Genomic DNA, 21,957 nt, shown 5'->3' with positions numbered 1-21,957 from the left:
CTAACTCATCCTGCTGCTTATCGCCTGCCTACTCATCCTGCTGCTTATTACCTACCTACTCATCCTGTTGCTTAGAACCTGCCTACTCATCCTGCTGCTTATTACCTACCAACACATCCTGCTGCTTATCGCCTGCCTACTCATCCTGCTGCTTATTACCTACCTACTCATCCTGTTGCTTATCACCTGCCTACTCATCCTGCTGCTTATTACCTACCTACTCATCCTGCTGCTTATCACCTGCCTATTCATGCTGCTGCTTATTACCTACCTACTCATCCTGTTGCTTATCACCTGCCTACTCATCCTGTTGCTTATCACCTACCTACTCATCCTGTTGCTTATCGCCTGCCTACTCATCCTGCTGCTTATTACCTGCCTACTAATCCTGGTGCTTATCGCCTGCCTACTCATCCTGCTGCTTATTACCTACTTACTCATCCTGTTGCTTAGAACCTGCCTACTCATCCTGCTGCTTATCACCTACCTACTCATCCTGTTGCTTAGAACCTGCCTACTTATTCTGCTGCTTATCACCTACCTACTCATCCTGTTGCTTAGAACCTGCCTACTCATCCTGCTGCTTATTACCTGCCTACTCATCCTGCTGCTTATTACCTACCAACACATCCTGCTGCTTATCGCCTGCCTACTCATCCTGCTGCTTATTACCTACCTACTCATCCTGTTGCTTATCACCTGCCTACTCATCCTGCTGCTTATTACCTACCTACTCATCCTACCTGCCTACTCATCCTGCTGCTTATTACCTACCTACTCATCCTGCTGCTTATTACCTACCTACTTATCCTGTTGCTTAGAACCTGCCTACTCATCCTGCTGCTTATTACCTACCTACTCATCCTGCTGCTTCTCGTCTGCCTACTCACCTGCCTACTCATCCTGCTGCTTATCACCTACCTACTCATCCTGTTGCTTAGAACCTGCCTACTTATTCTGCTGCTTATCACCTACCTACTCATCCTGTTGCTTAGAACCTGCCTACTCATCCTGCTGCTTATTACCTGCCTACTCATCCTGCTGCTTATTACCTACCTACTCATCCTGCTGCTTATTACCTACCTACTCATCCTGTTGCTTAGAACCTGCCTACTCATCCTGCTGCTTATTACCTACCTACTCATCCTGCTGCTTCTCGCCTGCCTACTCACCTGCCTACTCATCCTGCTGCTTATTACCTACCTACTCATCCTGCTGCTTATTACCTACCTACTCATCCTGCTGCTTATTACCTACCTACTCATCCTGTTGCTTAGAACCTGCCTACTCATCCTGCTGCTTATTACCTACCTACTCATCCTGCTGCTTCTCGCCTGCCTACTCATGCTGCCGCTTATTACCTGCCTACTCATCCTGCTGCTTATCACCTGCCTATTCATCCTGCTGCTTATCGCCTGCCTACTCATCCTGTTGCTTATTACCTACCAACTCATCCTGCTGCTTATCGCCTGCCTACTCATCCTGCTGCTTATCTCCTGTCTACTCATCCTGCTGCTTATTACCTACCAACTCATCCTGCTGCTTATCGCCTGCCTACTCTTCCTGCTGCTTATTACCTACCTACTCATCCTGCTGCCTATCACCTACCAACTCATCCTGCTGCTTATCGCCTGCCTACTCATCCTGTTGCTTATTATCTACCTACTCATTCAGCTGTTTATCACCTGCCTACTCATCCTGCTGCTTATTACTTACCTACTCATCCTGTTGCTTAGAACCTGCCTACTCATCCTGCTGCTTATCTCCTGTCTACTCATCCTGCTGCTTATCTCCTGCCTACTCATCCTGCTGCTTATTACCTACCAACACATCCTGCTGCTTATCGCCTGCCTACTCATCCTGCTGCTTATTACCTACCTACTCATCCTGTTGCTTATCACCTGCCTACTCATCCTGCTGCTTATTACCTACCTACTCATCCTGCTGCTTATCACCTGCCTACTCATCATGCTGCTTATTAGCTACTCATCCTGTTGCTTATCACCTGCCTACTCATCCTGTTGCTTATTACCTGCCTACTCATCCTGTTGCTTATCGCCTGCCTACTCATCTTGCTGCTTATTACCTGCCTACTAATCCTGGTGCTTATCGCCTGCCTACTCATCCTGCTGCTTATTACCTACCTACTCATCCTGTTGCTTAGAACCTGCCTACTCATCCTGCTGCTTATCACCTACCTACTCATCCTGTTGCATAGAACCTGCCTACTTATTCTGCTGCTTATCACCTACCTACTCATCCTGTTGCTTAGAACCTGCCTACTCATCCTGCTGCTTATTACCTGCCTACTCATCCTGCTGCTTATTACCTACCTACTCATCCTGCTGCTTATTACCTACCTACTCATCCTGTTGCTTAGAACCTGCCTACTCATCCTGCTGCTTATTACCTACCTACTCATCCTGCTGCTTCTCGCCTGCCTACTCACCTGCCTACTCATCCTGCTGCTTATTGCCTACCTACTCATCCTGCTGCTTATTACCTACCTACTCATGCTGCTGCTTATTACCTACCTACTCATCCTGTTGCTTAGAACCTGCCTACTCATCCTGCTGCTTATTACCTACCTACTCATCCTGCTGCTTCTCGCCTGCCTACTCATGCTGCCGCTTATTACCTGCCTACTCATCCTGCTGCTTATCGCCTGCCTACTCATCCTGTTGCTTATTACCTACATACTCATCCTGTTGCTTAAAACCTGCCTACTCATCCTGCTGCTTATTACCTACCTACTCATCCTGTTGCTTATCACCTGCCTACTTATCCTGCTGCTTATTACCTACCTACTTATCCTGTTGCTTATCACCTGCCTCCTCATTCTGCTGCTTATTACCTACCAACTAATCCTGCTGCTTATCACCTACCTACTCATCCTGCTGCATATTACCTACCTACTCATCCTGTTGCTTATCACCTGCCTACTCATCCTGCTGCTTATTACCTACCAACTCATCCTGCTGCTTATGGCCTGCCTACTCATCCTGCTGCTTATTACCTACCTACTCATCCTGCTGCCTATCACCTGCCTACTCATCCTGCTGCTTATTATCTGCCTACTCATCCTGTTGCTTATTACCTACCAACTCATCCTGCTGCTTATCGCCTGCCTACTCATCCTGTTGCTTATTACCTACCAACTCATCCTGCTGCTTATCGCCTGCCTACTCATCCTGCTGCTTATTACCTACCTACTCATCCTGCTGCTTATCGCCTGCCTACTCATCCTGCTGCTTATTACCTACCTACTCATCCTGCTGCTTATCGCCTGCCTACTCATCCTGTTGCTTATTACCTACCTACTCATTCTGCTGTTTATCACCTGCCTACTCATCCTGCTGCTTATTACCTACCTACTCATCCTGTTGCTTAGAACCTGCCTACTCATCCTGCTGCTTATCTCCTGCCTACTCATCCTGCTGCTTATTACCTACCAACTCATCCTGCTGCTTATCGCCTGCCTACTCATCCTGCTGCTTATTACCTACCTACTCATCCTGCTGCCTATCACCTACCAACTCATCCTGCTGCTTATCGCCTGCCTACTCATCCTGTTGCTTATTACCTACCTACTCATTCTGCTGTTTATCACCTGCCTACTCATCCTGCTGCTTATTACTTACCTACTCATTCTGTTGCTTAGAACCTGCCTACTCATCCTGCTGCTTACCTCCTGTCTACTCATCCTGCTGCTTATCTCCTGCCTACTCATCCTGCTGCTTATTACCTACCAACACATCCTGCTGCTTATCGCCTGCCTACTCATCCTGCTGCTTATTACCTACCTACTCATCCTGTTGCTTATCACCTGCCTACTCATCCTGCTGCTTATTACCTACCTACTCATCCTGCTGCTTATCACCTGCCTACTCATGCTGCTGCTTATTACCTACCTACTCATCCTGTTGCTTATCACCTGCCTACTCATCCTGTTGCTTATCACCTGCCTACTCATCCTGTTGCTTATCGCCTGCCTACTCATCCTGCTGCTTATTACCTGCCTACTAATCCTGGTGCTTATCGCCTGCCTACTCATCCTGCTGCTTATTACCTACTTACTCATCCTGTTGCTTAGAACCTGCCTACACATCCTGCTGCTTATCACCTACCTACTCATCCTGTTGCTTAGAACCTGCCTACTTATTCTGCTGCTTATCACCTACCTACTCATCCTGTTGCTTAGAACCTGCCTACTCATCCTGCTGCTTATTACCTGCCTACTCATCCTGCTGCTTATTACCTACCAACTCATCCTGCTGCTTATCGCCTGCCTACTCATCCTGCTGCTTATTACCTACCTACTCATCCTGTTGCTTATCACCTGCCTACTCATCCTGCTGCTTATTACCTACCTACTCATCCTGCTGCTTATCACCTGCCTACTCATCCTGCTGCTTATTACCTACCTACTCATCCTGTTGCTTAGAACCTGCCTACTTATTCTGCTGCTTATCACCTACATACTCATCCTGTTGCTTAGAACCTGCCTACTCATCCTGCTGCTTATTACCTACCTACTCATCCTGCTGCTTATTACCTACCTACTCATCCTGTTGCTTAGAACCTGCCTACTCATCCTGCTGCTTATTACCTACCTACTCATCCTGCTGCTTCTCGCCTGCCTACTCACCTGCCTACTCATCCTGCTGCTTATTACCTACCTACTCATCCTGCTGCTTATTACCTACCTACTCATCCTGTTGCTTAGAACCTGCCTACTCATCCTGCTGCTTATTACCTACCTACTCATCCTGCTGCTTCTCGTCTGCCTACTCACCTGCCTACTCATCCTGCTGCTTATTACCTACCTACTCATCCTGTTGCTTATCATCTGGCAACTCATCCTGTTGCTTATCATCTGCCTACTCATCCTGCTGCTTATTACCTGCCTACTCATCCTGCTGCTTATCGCCTGCCTACTCATCCTGCTGCTTATTACCTACCTACTCATCCTGTTGCTTAGAACCTGCCTACTCATCCTGCTGCTTATTACCTACCAACACATCCTGCTGCTTATCGCCTGCCTACTCATCCTGCTGCTTATTACCTACCTACTCATCCTGTTGCTTATCACCTGCCTACTCATCCTGCTGCTTATTACCTACCTACTCATCCTGCTGCTTATCACCTGCCTACTCATGCTGCTGCTTATTACCTACCTACTCATCCTGTTGCTTATCACCTGCCTACTCATCCTGTTGCTTATCACCTGCCTACTCATCCTGTTGCTTATCGCCTGCCTACTCATCCTGCTGCTTATTACCTACCTACTAATCCTGGTGCTTATCGCCTGCCTACTCATCCTGCTGCTTATTACCTACCTACTCATCCTGTTGCTTAGAACCTGCCTACTCATCCTGCTGCTTATCACCTACCTACTCATCCTGTTGCTTAGAACCTGCCTACTTATTCTGCTGCTTATCACCTACCTACTCATCCTGTTGCTTAGAACCTGCCTACTCATCCTGCTGCTTATTACCTGCCTACTCATCCTGCTGCTTATTACCTACCAACACATCCTGCTGCTTATCGCCTGCCTACTCATCCTGCTGCTTATTACCTACCTACTCATCCTGTTGCTTATCACCTGCCTACTCATCCTGCTGCTTATTACCTACCTACTCATCCTACCTGCCTACTCATCCTGCTGCTTATTACCTACCTACTCATCCTGCTGCTTATTACCTACCTACTCATCCTGTTGCTTAGAACCTGCCTACTCATCCTGCTGCTTATTACCTACCTACTCATCCTGCTGCTTCTCGTCTGCCTACTCACCTGCCTACTCATCCTGCTGCTTATTACCTACCTACTCATCCTGCTGCTTATTACCTACCTACTCATGCTGCTGCTTATTACCTACCTACTCATCCTGTTGCTTATTACCTGCCTAACTCATCCTGCTGCTTATCACCTGCCTACTCATCCTGCTGCTTATCACCTGCCTATTCATGCTGCTGCTTATTACCTACCTACTCATCCTGTTGCTTATCACCTGCCTACTCATCCTGTTGCTTATCACCTGCCTACTCATCCTGTTGCTTATCGCCTGCCTACTCATCCTGCTGCTTATTACCTGCCTACTAATCCTGGTGCTTATCGCCTGCCTACTCATCCTGCTGCTTATTACCTACTTACTCATCCTGTTGCTTAGAACCTGCCTACTCATCCTGCTGCTTATCACCTACCTACTCATCCTGTTGCTTAGAACCTGCCTACTTATTCTGCTGCTTATCACCTACCTACTCATCCTGTTGCTTAGAACCTGCCTACTCATCCTGCTGCTTATTACCTGCCTACTCATCCTGCTGCTTATTACCTACCAACACATCCTGCTGCTTATCGCCTGCCTACTCATCCTGCTGCTTATTACCTACCTACTCATCCTGTTGCTTATCACCTGCCTACTCATCCTGCTGCTTATTACCTACCTACGCATCCTGCTGCTTATCACCTGCCTACTCATGCTGCTGATTATTACCTACCTACTCATCCTGTTGCTTAGAACCTGCCTACTTATTCTGCTGCTTATCACCTACCTACTCATCCTGTTGCTTAGAACCTGCCTACTCATCCTGCTGCTTATTACCTACCTACTCATCCTGCTGCTTATTACCTACCTACTCATCCTGTTGCTTAGAACCTGCCTACTCATCCTGCTGCTTATTACCTACCTACTCATCCTGCTGCTACTCGCCTGCCTACTCACCTGCCTACTCATCCTGCTGCTTATTACCTACCTACTCATCCTGCTGCTTATTACCTACCTACTCATCCTGTTGCTTAGAACCTGCCTACTCATCCTGCTGCTTATTACCTACCTACTCATCCTGCTGCTTCTCGTCTGCCTACTCACCTGCCTACTCATCCTGCTGCTTATTACCTACCTACTCATCCTGTTGCTTATCATCTGGCAACTCATCCTGTTGCTTATCATCTGCCTACTCATCCTGCTGCTTATTACCTGCCTAACTCATCCTGCTGCTTATCGCCTGCCTACTCATCCTGCTGCTTATTACCTACCTACTCATCCTGTTGCTTAGAACCTGCCTACTCATCCTGCTGCTTATTACCTACCAACACATCCTGCTGCTTATCGCCTGCCTACTCATCCTGCTGCTTATTACCTACCTACTCATCCTGTTGCTTATCACCTGCCTACTCATCCTGCTGCTTATTACCTACCTACTCATCCTGCTGCTTATCACCTGCCTATTCATGCTGCTGCTTATTACCTACCTACTCATCCTGTTGCTTATCACCTGCCTACTCATCCTGTTGCTTATCACCTGCCTACTCATCCTGTTGCTTATCGCCTGCCTACTCATCCTGCTGCTTATTACCTGCCTACTAATCCTGGTGCTTATCGCCTGCCTACTCATCCTGCTGCTTATTACCTACTTACTCATCCTGTTGCTTAGAACCTGCCTACTCATCCTGCTGCTTATCACCTACCTACTCATCCTGTTGCTTAGAACCTGCCTACTTATTCTGCTGCTTATCACCTACCTACTCATCCTGTTGCTTAGAACCTGCCTACTCATCCTGCTGCTTATTACCTGCCTACTCATCCTGCTGCTTATTACCTACCAACACATCCTGCTGCTTATCGCCTGCCTACTCATCCTGCTGCTTATTACCTACCTACTCATCCTGTTGCTTATCACCTGCCTACTCATCCTGCTGCTTATTACCTACCTACTCATCCTACCTGCCTACTCATCCTGCTGCTTATTACCTACCTACTCATCCTGCTGCTTATTACCTACCTACTTATCCTGTTGCTTAGAACCTGCCTACTCATCCTGCTGCTTATTACCTACCTACTCATCCTGCTGCTTCTCGTCTGCCTACTCACCTGCCTACTCATCCTGCTGCTTATCACCTACCTACTCATCCTGTTGCTTAGAACCTGCCTACTTATTCTGCTGCTTATCACCTACCTACTCATCCTGTTGCTTAGAACCTGCCTACTCATCCTGCTGCTTATTACCTGCCTACTCATCCTGCTGCTTATTACCTACCTACTCATCCTGCTGCTTATTACCTACCTACTCATCCTGTTGCTTAGAACCTGCCTACTCATCCTGCTGCTTATTACCTACCTACTCATCCTGCTGCTTCTCGCCTGCCTACTCACCTGCCTACTCATCCTGCTGCTTATTACCTACCTACTCATCCTGCTGCTTATTACCTACCTACTCATCCTGCTGCTTATTACCTACCTACTCATCCTGTTGCTTAGAACCTGCCTACTCATCCTGCTGCTTATTACCTACCTACTCATCCTGCTGCTTCTCGCCTGCCTACTCATGCTGCCGCTTATTACCTGCCTACTCATCCTGCTGCTTATCACCTGCCTATTCATCCTGCTGCTTATCGCCTGCCTACTCATCCTGTTGCTTATTACCTACTAACTCATCCTGCTGCTTATCGCCTGCCTACTCATCCTGCTGCTTATCTCCTGTCTACTCATCCTGCTGCTTATTACCTACCAACTCATCCTGCTGCTTATCGCCTGCCTACTCTTCCTGCTGCTTATTACCTACCTACTCATCCTGCTGCCTATCACCTACCAACTCATCCTGCTGCTTATCGCCTGCCTACTCATCCTGTTGCTTATTATCTACCTACTCATTCAGCTGTTTATCACCTGCCTACTCATCCTGCTGCTTATTACTTACCTACTCATCCTGTTGCTTAGAACCTGCCTACTCATCCTGCTGCTTATCTCCTGTCTACTCATCCTGCTGCTTATCTCCTGCCTACTCATCCTGCTGCTTATTACCTACCAACACATCCTGCTGCTTATCGCCTGCCTACTCATCCTGCTGCTTATTACCTACCTACTCATCCTGTTGCTTATCACCTGCCTACTCATCCTGCTGCTTATTACCTACCTACTCATCCTGCTGCTTATCACCTGCCTACTCATCATGCTGCTTATTAGCTACTAATCCTGGTGCTTATCGCCTGCCTACTCATCCTGCTGCTTATTACCTACCTACTCATCCTGTTGCTTAGAACCTGCCTACTCATCCTGCTGCTTATCACCTACCTACTCATCCTGTTGCATAGAACCTGCCTACTTATTCTGCTGCTTATCACCTACCTACTCATCCTGTTGCTTAGAACCTGCCTACTCATCCTGCTGCTTATTACCTGCCTACTCATCCTGCTGCTTATTACCTACCTACTCATCCTGCTGCTTATTACCTACCTACTCATCCTGTTGCTTAGAACCTGCCTACTCATCCTGCTGCTTATTACCTACCTACTCATCCTGCTGCTTCTCGCCTGCCTACTCACCTGCCTACTCATCCTGCTGCTTATTGCCTACCTACTCATCCTGCTGCTTATTACCTACCTACTCATGCTGCTGCTTATTACCTACCTACTCATCCTGTTGCTTAGAACCTGCCTACTCATCCTGCTGCTTATTACCTACCTACTCATCCTGCTGCTTCTCGCCTGCCTACTCATGCTGCCGCTTATTACCTGCCTACTCATCCTGCTGCTTATCGCCTGCCTACTCATCCTGTTGCTTATTACCTACATACTCATCCTGTTGCTTAAAACCTGCCTACTCATCCTGCTGCTTATTACCTACCTACTCATCCTGTTGCTTATCACCTGCCTACTTATCCTGCTGCTTATTACCTACCTACTTATCCTGTTGCTTATCACCTGCCTCCTCATTCTGCTGCTTATTACCTACCAACTAATCCTGCTGCTTATCACCTACCTACTCATCCTGCTGCATATTACCTACCTACTCATCCTGTTGCTTATCACCTGCCTACTCATCCTGCTGCTTATTACCTACCAACTCATCCTGCTGCTTATGGCCTGCCTACTCATCCTGCTGCTTATTACCTACCTACTCATCCTGCTGCCTATCACCTGCCTACTCATCCTGCTGCTTATTATCTGCCTACTCATCCTGTTGCTTATTACCTACCAACTCATCCTGCTGCTTATCGCCTGCCTACTCATCCTGTTGCTTATTACCTACCAACTCATCCTGCTGCTTATCGCCTGCCTACTCATCCTGCTGCTTATTACCTACCTACTCATCCTGCTGCTTATCGCCTGCCTACTCATCCTGCTGCTTATTACCTACCTACTCATCCTGCTGCTTATCGCCTGCCTACTCATCCTGTTGCTTATTACCTACCTACTCATTCTGCTGTTTATCACCTGCCTACTCATCCTGCTGCTTATTACCTACCTACTCATCCTGTTGCTTAGAACCTGCCTACTCATCCTGCTGCTTATCTCCTGTCTACTCATCCTGCTGCTTATTACCTACCAACTCATCCTGCTGCTTATCGCCTGCCTACTCTTCCTGCTGCTTATTACCTACCTACTCATCCTGCTGCCTATCACCTACCAACTCATCCTGCTGCTTATCGCCTGCCTACTCATCCTGTTGCTTATTACCTACCTACTCATTCTGCTGTTTATCACCTGCCTACTCATCCTGCTGCTTATTACTTACCTACTCATCCTGTTGCTTAGAACCTGCCTACTCATCCTGCTGCTTACCTCCTGTCTACTCATCCTGCTGCTTATCTCCTGCCTACTCATCCTGCTGCTTATTACCTACCAACACATCCTGCTGCTTATCGCCTGCCTACTCATCCTGCTGCTTATTACCTACCTACTCATCCTGTTGCTTATCACCTGCCTACTCATCCTGCTGCTTATTACCTACCTACTCATCCTGCTGCTTATCACCTGCCTACTCATGCTGCTGCTTATTACCTACCTACTCATCCTGTTGCTTATCACCTGCCTACTCATCCTGTTGCTTATCACCTGCCTACTCATCCTGTTGCTTATCGCCTGCCTACTCATCCTGCTGCTTATTACCTGCCTACTAATCCTGGTGCTTATCGCCTGCCTACTCATCCTGCTGCTTATTACCTACTTACTCATCCTGTTGCTTAGAACCTGCCTACACATCCTGCTGCTTATCACCTACCTACTCATCCTGTTGCTTAGAACCTGCCTACTTATTCTGCTGCTTATCACCTACCTACTCATCCTGTTGCTTAGAACCTGCCTACTCATCCTGCTGCTTATTACCTGCCTACTCATCCTGCTGCTTATTACCTACCAACACATCCTGCTGCTTATCGCCTGCCTACTCATCCTGCTGCTTATTACCTACCTACTCATCCTGTTGCTTATCACCTGCCTACTCATCCTGCTGCTTATTACCTACCTACTCATCCTGCTGCTTATCACCTGCCTACTCATGCTGCTGCTTATTACCTACCTACTCATCCTGTTGCTTAGAACCTGCCTACTTATTCTGCTGCTTATCACCTACATACTCATCCTGTTGCTTAGAACCTGCCTACTCATCCTGCTGCTTATTACCTACCTACTCATCCTGCTGCTTATTACCTACCTACTCATCCTGTTGCTTAGAACCTGCCTACTCATCCTGCTGCTTATTACCTACCTACTCATCCTGCTGCTACTCGCCTGCCTACTCACCTGCCTACTCATCCTGCTGCTTATTACCTACCTACTCATCCTGCTGCTTATTACCTACCTACTCATCCTGTTGCTTAGAACCTGCCTACTCATCCTGCTGCTTATTACCTACCTACTCATCCTGCTGTTTCTCGTCTGCCTACTCACCTGCCTACTCATCCTGCTGCTTATTACCTACCTACTCATCCTGTTGCTTATCATCTGGCAACTCATCCTGTTGCTTATCATCTGCCTACTCATCCTGCTGCTTATTACCTGCCTAACTCATCCTGCTGCTTATCACCTGCCTACTCATCCTGCTGCTTATTACCTACCTACTCATCCTGTTGCTTAGAACCTGCCTACTCATCCTGCTGCTTATTACCTACCAACACATCCTGCTGCTTATCGCCTGCCTACTCATCCTGCTGCTTATTACCTACCTACTCATCCTGTTGCTTATCACCTGCCTACTCATCCTGCTGCTTATTACCTACCTACTCATCCTGCTGCTTATCACCTGCCTATTCATGCTGCTGCTTATTACCTACCTACTCATCCTGTTGCTTATCACCTGCCTACTCATCCTGTTGCTTATCACCTGCCTACTCATCCTGTTGCTTATCGCCTGCCTACTCATCCTGCTGCTTATTACCTGCCTACTAATCCTGGTGCTTATCGCCTGCCTACTCATCCTGCTGCTTATTACCTACCTACTCATCCTGTTGCTTAGAACCTGCCTACTCATCCTGCTGCTTATCACCTACCTACTCATCCTGTTGCTTAGAACCTGCCTACTTATTCTGCTGCTTATCACCTACCTACTCATCCTGTTGCTTAGAACCTGCCTACTCATCCTGCTGCTTATTACCTGCCTACTCATCCTGCTGCTTATTACCTACCAACACATCCTGCTGCTTATCGCCTGCCTACTCATCCTGCTGCTTATTACCTACCTACTCATCCTGTTGCTTATCACCTGCCTACTCATCCTGCTGCTTATTACCTACCTACTCATCCTACCTGCCTACTCATCCTGCTGCTTATTACCTACCTACTCATCCTGCTGCTTATTACCTACCTACTTATCCTGTTGCTTAGAACCTGCCTACTCATCCTGCTGCTTATTACCTACCTACTCATCCTGCTGCTTCTCGTCTGCCTACTCACCTGCCTACTCATCCTGCTGCTTATTACCTACCTACTCATCCTGCTGCTTATTACCTACCTACTCATGCTGCTGCTTATTACCTACCTACTCATCCTGTTGCTTATTACCTGCCTAACTCATCCTGCTGCTTATCACCTGCCTACTCATCCTGCTGCTTATCACCTGCCTATTCATGCTGCTGCTTATTACCTACCTACTCATCCTGTTGCTTATCACCTGCCTACTCATCCTGTTGCTTATCACCTGCCTACTCATCCTGTTGCTTATCGCCTGCCTACTCATCCTGCTGCTTATTACCTGCCTACTAATCCTGGTGCTTATCGCCTGCCTACTCATCCTGCTGCTTATTACCTACCTACTCATCCTGTTGCTTAGAACCTGCCTACTCATCCTGCTGCTTATCACCTACCTACTCATCCTGTTGCTTAGAACCTGCCTACTTATTCTGCTGCTTATCACCTACCTACTCATCCTGTTGCTTAGAACCTGCCTACTCATCCTGCTGCTTATTACCTGCCTACTCATCCTGCTGCTTATTACCTACCAACTCATCCTGCTGCTTATCACCTGCCTACTCATCCTGCTGCTTATTACCTACCTACTCATCCTGTTGCTTATCACCTGCCTACTCATCCTGCTGCTTATTACCTACCTACGCATCCTGCTGCTTATCACCTGCCTACTCATGCTGCTGCTTATTACCTACCTACTCATCCTGTTGCTTAGAACCTGCCTACTTATTCTGCTGCTTATCACCTACCTACTCATCCTGTTGCTTAGAACCTGCCTACTCATCCTGCTGCTTATTACCTACCTACTCATCCTGCTGCTTATTACCTACCTACTCATCCTGTTGCTTAGAACCTGCCTACTCATCCTGCCGCTTATTACCTACCTACTCATCCTGCTGCTACTCGCCTGCCTACTCACCTGCCTACTCATCCTGCTGCTTATTACCTACCTACTCATCCTGCTGCTTATTACCTACCTACTTATCCTGTTGCTTAGAACCTGCCTACTCATCCTGCTGCTTATTACCTACCTACTCATCCTGCTGTTTCTCGTCTGCCTACTCACCTGCCTACTCATCCTGCTGCTTATTACCTACCTACTCATCCTGTTGCTTATCATCTGGCAACTCATCCTGTTGCTTATCATCTGCCTACTCATCCTGCTGCTTATTACCTGCCTAACTCATCCTGCTGCTTATCGCCTGCCTACTCATCCTGCTGCTTATTACCTACCTACTCATCCTGTTGCTTAGAACCTGCCTACTCATCCTGCTGCTTATTACCTACCAACACATCCTGCTGCTTATCGCCTGCCTACTCATCCTGCTGCTTATTACCTACCTACTCATCCTGTTGCTTATCACCTGCCTACTCATCCTGCTGCTTATTACCTACCTACTCATCCTGCTGCTTATCACCTGCCTATTCATGCTGCTGCTTATTACCTACCTACTCATCCTGTTGCTTATCACCTGCCTACTCATCCTGTTGCTTATCACCTGCCTACTCATCCTGTTGCTTATCGCCTGCCTACTCATCCTGCTGCTTATTACCTGCCTACTAATCCTGGTGCTTATCGCCTGCCTACTCATCCTGCTGCTTATTACCTACTTACTCATCCTGTTGCTTAGAACCTGCCTACTCATCCTGCTGCTTATCACCTACCTACTCATCCTGTTGCTTAGAACCTGCCTACTTATTCTGCTGCTTATCACCTACCTACTCATCCTGTTGCTTAGAACCTGCCTACTCATCCTGCTGCTTATTACCTGCCTACTCATCCTGCTGCTTATTACCTACCAACACATCCTGCTGCTTATCGCCTGCCTACTCATCCTGCTGCTTATTACCTACCTACTCATCCTGTTGCTTATCACCTGCCTACTCATCCTGCTGCTTATTACCTACCTACTCATCCTACCTGCCTACTCATCCTGCTGCTTATTACCTACCTACTCATCCTGCTGCTTATTACCTACCTACTTATCCTGTTGCTTAGAACCTGCCTACTCATCCTGCTGCTTATTACCTACCTACTCATCCTGCTGCTTCTCGTCTGCCTACTCACCTGCCTACTCATCCTGCTGCTTATTACCTACCTACTCATCCTGTTGCTTATCATCTGGCAACTCATCCTGTTGCTTATCATCTGCCTACTCATCCTGCTGCTTATTACCTGCCTAACTCATCCTGCTGCTTATCACCTGCCTACTCATCCTGCTGCTTATTACCTACCTACTCATCCTGTTGCTTAGAACCTGCCTACTCATCCTGCTGCTTATCACCTACCTACTCATCCTGTTGCTTAGCACCTGCCTACTCATCCTGCTGCTTTTTACCTACCTACTCATCCTGTTGCTTATCACCTGCCTACTCATCCAGCTGCTTATTACCTGCCTACTCATCCTGCTGCTTATTACCTACCTACTCATCCTGTTGCTTAGAACCTGCATACTCCTCCTGCTGCTTATTACCTACCTACTCATCCTGCTGCTTCTCGCCTACCTACTCATCCTGCTGCTTATCGCCTGCCTACTCATCCTGCTGCTTATTACCTACCTACTCACCCTGCTGCTTATCGCCTGCCTACTCCTCTTGCTGCTTATTACCTGCCTACTCATCCTGCTGCTTATCACCTACCTACTCATCCTGTTGCTTAGAACCTGCCTACTTATTCTGCTGCTTATCACCTACCTACTCATCCTGTTGCTTAGAACCTGCCTACTCATCCTGCTGCTTATTACCTGCCTACTCTTCCTGCTGCTTATTACCTACCTACTCATCCTGTTGCTTAGAACCTGCCTACTCATCCTGCTGCTTATTACCTACCTACTCATCCTGCTGCTTTTCGCCTGCCTACTCACCTGCCTACTCATCCTGCTGCTTATTACCTACCTACTCATTCTGTTGCTTATCACCTGGGTACTCATCCTGTTGCTTATCATCTGCCTACTCATCCTGCTGCTTATTACCTGCCTACTCATCCTGCTGCTTATCGCCTGCCTACTCATCCTGCTTATTACCTACCTACTCATCCTGTTGCTTAGAACCTGCCTACTCATCCTGCTGCTTATCACCTACCTACTCATCCTGTTGCTTAGCACCTGCCTACTCATCCTGCTGCTTATAACCTACCTACTCATCCTGTTGCTTATCAACTGCCTACTCATCCAGCTGCTTATTACCTGCCTACTCATCCTGCTGCTTATTACCTACCTACTCATCCTGTTGCTTAGAACCTGCCTACTCATCCTGCTGCTTATTACCTACCTACTTATCCTGCTGCTTCTCGCCTACCTACTCATCCTGCTGCTTATCGCCTGCCTACTCATCCTGCTGCTTATTACCTACCTACTCACCCTGCTGCTTATCGCCTGCCTACTCCTCTTGCTGCTTATTACCTGCCTACTCATCCTGCTGCTTATAACCTACCTACTCGTCCTGCTGCTTATAACCTGCCTACTCATCCTGCTGCTTATTACCTACCTACTCATCCTGCTGCTTATTACCTACCTACTCATCCTGCTGCTTCTCGCCTGCCTTCTCATCCTGCTGCTTATTACCTGCCTACTCATCCTGCTGATTATCACCTGTCTACTTATCCTGCTGCTTATTACCTGCCTACTCATCCTGATGATTATCACCTGCCTACTAATCCTGCTGCTTATTACCTACCTACTCATCCTGCTGCTTATCGCCTGCCTACTCATCTTGCTGCTTATTATCTGCCTACTCATCCTGCTGCTTATTACCTACCTACTCATTGTGCTGATTATCGACTGTCTACTCATCCTGCTGCTCAGCAAGAATGCTCAGAAATGGTTAACTGCAGAACAGAACTGTAGGTTTGGAGCCCTGTTTAATGTAGCAAGAGAATGCTAAGGAATGACTAACTAACTATAGAACATGAACTGTAGGCCTCGAGCCCTAACTTGTGTAGCAAGAGAATGCTAAGCAAGGACTAACTGTAGAACATGAACTGTAGGGCCAGAGCCCTGAATTGTGTAGCAAGAGAATGCTAAGCAAGGACTAACTTTAGAACATGAACTGTATGGCCAGAGCCCTGACTTGTGTAGCAAGAGAATGCTAAGCAAAGACTAGCTGTCGAACATGAACTGTATGGCCAGAGCCCTGACTTGTGTAGCAAGAGAATGCTAAGCAAGGACTAACTGTAGAACATGAACTGTAGGGACAGAGTCTTGAATTATATAGCAAGAGAATGCTAAGCAAGGACTAACTGTAGAACATGAACTGTAGGAACAGAGCCCTGACTTGTGTAGCAAGAGAATGCTAAGCAAAGACTAGCTGTAGAACATGAACTGTATGGCCAGAGCCCTGACTTGTGTAGCAAGAGAATGCTAAGCAAGGACTAACTGTAGAACATGAACTGTAGGAACAGAGCCTTGAATTGTGTAGCAAGAGAATGCTAAGCAAGGACTAGCTATAGAACATGAACTGTAGGAACAGAGCCCTGAATTGTATAGCAAGAGAATGCTAAGCAAGGACTAACTGTAGAACATGAACTTTAGGGACGGAGTCTTGAATTATATAGCAAGAGAATGCTAAGCAAGGACTAACTGTAAATCATATGCTGTAGGGCCAGAGCCCTGAATTGTAAAGCAAGAGAATGCTAAGCAAGGACTAACTGTAGATCATGTGCTGTAGGGCCAGAGCCCTGAATTGTATAGCAAGAGAATGCTAAGCAAGGACTAACTGTAGATCATGTGTTGTAGGGCCAGAGCCCTGAATTATATAGCAAGAGAATGCTAAGCAAGGACTAACTGTAGATCATGAACTGTAGGAACAGATCCCTGAATTATATAGCAAGAGAATGTTAAGCAAGGACTAACTGTAGATCATGAGCTGTAAGGCCGAAGTCCTGACTTGTGTAGCACGAGAATGCTAAGCAAGGACTAACTATAGAGCATGAACTGAAGGGCCAAATACCTAACTTGTGTAGCAAGAGAATGCTAAGCAATGACTAACTGTAGATCATGTGCCGTAGGGCCAGAGCCCTGAATTGTATAGCAAGAGAATGCTAAGCAAGGACTAGCTGTAAAACATGAGCTGTATGACCAGAGCCCTGAATTGTATAGCAGAGCCCTGACTTGTGTAGCAAGAGAATGCTAAGCAAAGACTAGCTGTAGAACATGAACTGTATGGCCAGAGCCCTGACTTGTGTAGCAAGAGAATGCTAAGCAAGGACTAACTGTAGAACATGAACTGTAGGAACAGAGCCTTGAATTGTGTAGCAAGAGAATGCTAAGCAAGGACTAGCTGTAGAACATGAACTGTAGGAACAGAGCCCTGAATTGTATAGCAAGAGAATGCTAAGCAAGGACTAACTGTAGAACATGAACTGTAGGGACGGAGTCTTGAATTATATAGCAAGAGAATGCTAAGCAAGGACTAACTGTAAATCATATGCTCTAGGGCCAGAGCCCTGAATTGTAAAGCAAGAGAATGCTAAGCAAGGACTAACTGTAGATCATGTGCTGTAGGGCCGGAGCCCTGAATTGTAAAGCAAGAGAATGCTAAGCAAGGACTAACTGTAGATCATGTGCTGTAGGGCCAGAGCCCTGAATTATATAGCAAGAGAATGCTAAGCAAGGACTAACTGTAGATCATGTGCTGTAGGGCCAGAGCCCTGAATTATATAGCAAGAGAATGTTAAGCAAGGACTAACTGTAGATCATGAGCTGTAAGGCCGAAGTCCTGACTTTTGTAGCAAGAGAATGCTAAGCAAGGACTAACTATAGAGCATGAACTGAAAGGCCAAATACCTAACTTGTGTAGCAAGAGAATGCTAAGCAATGACTAACTGTAGATCATGTGCCGTAGGGCCAGAGCCCTAAATTGTATAGCAAGAGAATGCTAAGCAATGACTAGCTGTAGATCATGAGCTGTAAGGCCGGAGTCCTGACTTGTGTAGCAAGAGAATGCTAAGCAAGGACTAACTGTAGATTATGAGCTGTAAGGCCGGAGTCCTGACTTGTGTAGCAAGAGAATGCTAAGCAAGGACTAACTAACTATAGAGCATGAACTGAAGGGCCAAAGACCTAACTTGTGCGGCAATAGAATGCTAAGAATGGACTAACGGTAGAACATGAACTGTACATAAAAGTCAAGAGCTAACAAGTGATTTCTGAGCAGGGTTGTAACTGCAAAAGAAGAACTGTAGAACTGGTGCTCTGGTAAAGGCTGATAAAAGAATGGTTAAGAGCCACTTCTCACAGATGATAGATACAAGGCTGACCAAGTGTTTAAAAGTAGTAAGCTGATTGGAAGCCAAGGCAGGTGATGTATCTAAAGTGGTAACAGAAGGTCATGAAAGATGGCAGATGAACTGAATCTCCAAACCAAAGGAAGCAAAATGGAACATCAAGTACATGTATTTAGGGACATTTGGCTTTGACTACCTTAACTACTGCACCAATAACTAAAAATGTTAAGTTTTGCCCACAAGATACAGCCAAGTAACAAACATAACTTTGAGAAACCTACATAGCACAAAGGACTACAGGCTTATTTGGTTGTGAACCTGGTAAATGCATTGGTACTCAATGGCCCTATATTTAAATCCAATCATAGAACTTGTAGAATCAGCAATAATCTTTCGAAAACTATTACAAAAAAAAATAGTATACTGTTGCTAGAATATAATGATAAAGGAGTGCCATTTTTAAATTATATTAAATGGCTCTTTTTTCAAGTAATTGTAATAATATGTTCATATTCATATTCAACATTAAACTGATATGGTGAAATAATAAAAAAGTAATATCTAGTCATTCTTTTTTTTTTTTTTAACAAGCAAATTATCTTCAGGTCCAGAAGAATGAAGCATTTAAAAGATTAACTTACATATGACATCCAAGTAAACTCTGTCACTAGTCTCTTCATTGACCTCATTTATGACAGTGCAGGTGTACCAGCCAATGTGTGATCGGTTAACTGCTGTCAGGATAGCCAGGTTTCCAGTAGCCTCTGTGACAGGGAATGTACCCTCTTTAACTGTGTGTCTGTTCCAGACATATTCAATAGGACCTGTGCCATCTCTAACTGTACAGGTCAGCAATACTGGTGACCCTTCCACTGGGACTGAGTCGTTAATTTGTAGATTCGGCTTCAGAACCGGAACTGTAAGAAAAGAAGAACAGGTGAGTTTAGTAGAGGCTGAGTACTTTCAGCTCATATATATCAACACAGATATATAATCTGGTTACACTCGATGAATTGTTTTATAAATCAAATACCAAACAGAACCTAATGTTTCCCGGCAGATGCAAGCCTTGTATAGTCTGGGCTTTAAAACTATCCAAAACATTACCATTATTCTTATGTTCTCCTTAAAGGGACATTATACACTCATTTATTCTTTGCATAAATGTTTTGTAGATGATCTATTTGTATAGCCCATAAAGTTTTTAGTTTTTTTAAAAATGTATAGTTTTGCTTATTTTTAAATAGCATTGCTCTGATTTTCAGACCTCTAACCAAGCCCCAAAGTTTTAGGAGAATACCGACAGATACCTACTCGGGGGGTAACTACCGGTAATGCAGCAGTCGTGGTCGTGACCGGGGCCCCCGGGAGGTCCCCCATCAGGGGGCCCCCAGCATCATTAGAACACATTTTTTTTACCTTTTTTTTTTTACATCCCCCCCGTATTTATTGTGCCCCCCTTGCACTCCCCCACCCCTCCTTCATCTGCCTTTGTCTCCTGACAGTTTTAAATCAGAGCGTTGTCATGGTAACCTGCGGCAACGCTCTGATTTAAAACTGTCATTTCCTGCTGAGCGGGAAAGAAGGCGCTTCCTGTGCAGTGTAACGCAGTTCACTTGACTAGTAGTGAGTACTGTCAGTCTGGATGGATGGATATGGATCATGGCATTATGGCCAGGCAACCTCCTGTGCATGTGCAGAGGGAGGAGGGACTCCAGCTTGCTCCTGTTTGTGTTAAAGGTCTTTTCATATGCAAAAGAAGGGGGAGGGTGGAGTGTCTTATTTCCCACTTGCAGTGGGCTTTTCAACAAAGCTAAACTGAGAGCTTCTAAGTAAGTTTTTTTTTTTTCAAACAAGCTTTATTCAAAAAGAAAGTTTTCAAAGTGACAAGTTATAAGTATAGTGCAGTGAATGAGTGGCACTTACAATCATGCATAACATTTATGTTTTTCAATACTCATCAATTATGTTTCAAGATGTTGTCATACCATGACATATAATTGCATTGATCTCTTATATCGGGAACTCCAAGTCCCCTGGAAATATGGTAATAATAGATATCAAGTCCAGATTCATTACCATGTGAATCTTGTGTTCCTGTTCTTGAGCTTGTGGTTTTATTTTTTCTTATTAAATCTGCTTAATAAGATATTTTATTTTATTAGGGTGAACTTGATAAAAAAAAGTGAAAGTGGTTAGTGGGGAAGAAGAAAAAAGAAAAAAAAAGGGGGGAGGGGTTACTATAGAGGTGTTACCAAGGGTGTTACCAAGGGGGAAGGGGAAGAATAAAGGGGGGGGGAAGGAAGTCCTGGGAAATGAGAGGGGGAGATCAGAACAAGGTTCTGACTCCAACCCATGATCCCTGAAAATGTTTGTGTTTTGGATTAAAGTGTGTTATTCCAAATTGATAGTATAGTTTCATGTGTCTCCAGTTTTTGAGTTTTCAAGTATTGATACCTCTCCAATGCCAGTAGGTCCTCCACCTGTGTGTGCCACTCTGCTATAGTTGGTATTTTTTGCGATTTCCATTTTTTAGGTATTCATTTTTTAGCTCCTGTGAGCATGATCAGTAGCAAAGCTAATGTGGATTCATCTTTTATCTTAGGTAATGAGTGGAAGAGCATGATTTCTGGTGTGTTTGGCATATCTATTTTCAGTATCCCTTCCATAGTTCCAGAATTTCTATCCAGATGTTTCTTAGTTTTGGGCAGGACCACCAGACGTGGAGAAGGGTACCTTCTCCCCCGCAACCCCTCCAGCAAGCCATATTCAGAGTAGGGAATAATTTACGAAGCCTGCCCAGGGTCAGGTACTATCTGCTGAGTAATTTAAGATGTGTTTCCTGGTTGCTTGCTGAGACAGAGGATCTCTTTGTTAGCTTAAATGTGTTTAACCATGCGTTATGGTCATTGTCTATATTCAATTATCTGCTCCAAGCGTGTGTGTAAGGTGGAAGTGTAGAAGTTTCTGAGATTAGTGTAATCTTGTATATTGTGGATATCAGGTGCTGAGGGGGGGTGTCCATTATGCACTCAAATGTAGTTAAG

General features: G+C 45.9%; 1 protein-coding gene across 1 annotated transcript in view; it reads right to left on the bottom strand.

The window, feature by feature from the left end:
• VSIG10L2 (V-set and immunoglobulin domain containing 10 like 2) overlaps window positions 1-21,957 on the bottom strand; it is a 143,084-nt gene that overhangs the window by 102,738 nt on the left and 18,389 nt on the right. Inside the window, exon 3 of the mRNA XM_053691133.1 lies at window positions 19,552-19,827. Coding sequence (XP_053547108.1) covers window positions 19,552-19,827 — 276 coding nt within the window. The remainder of the gene's footprint in view (window positions 1-19,551; window positions 19,828-21,957) is intronic.

This window comes from Bombina bombina, chromosome 8 (assembly GCF_027579735.1).
Source record: "Bombina bombina isolate aBomBom1 chromosome 8, aBomBom1.pri, whole genome shotgun sequence".
Lineage (NCBI taxonomy): Eukaryota > Metazoa > Chordata > Amphibia > Anura > Bombinatoridae > Bombina > Bombina bombina.
Note: the sequence above shows the minus strand (reverse complement) of the source record. Positions and strands in the feature narration are given on the sequence as shown.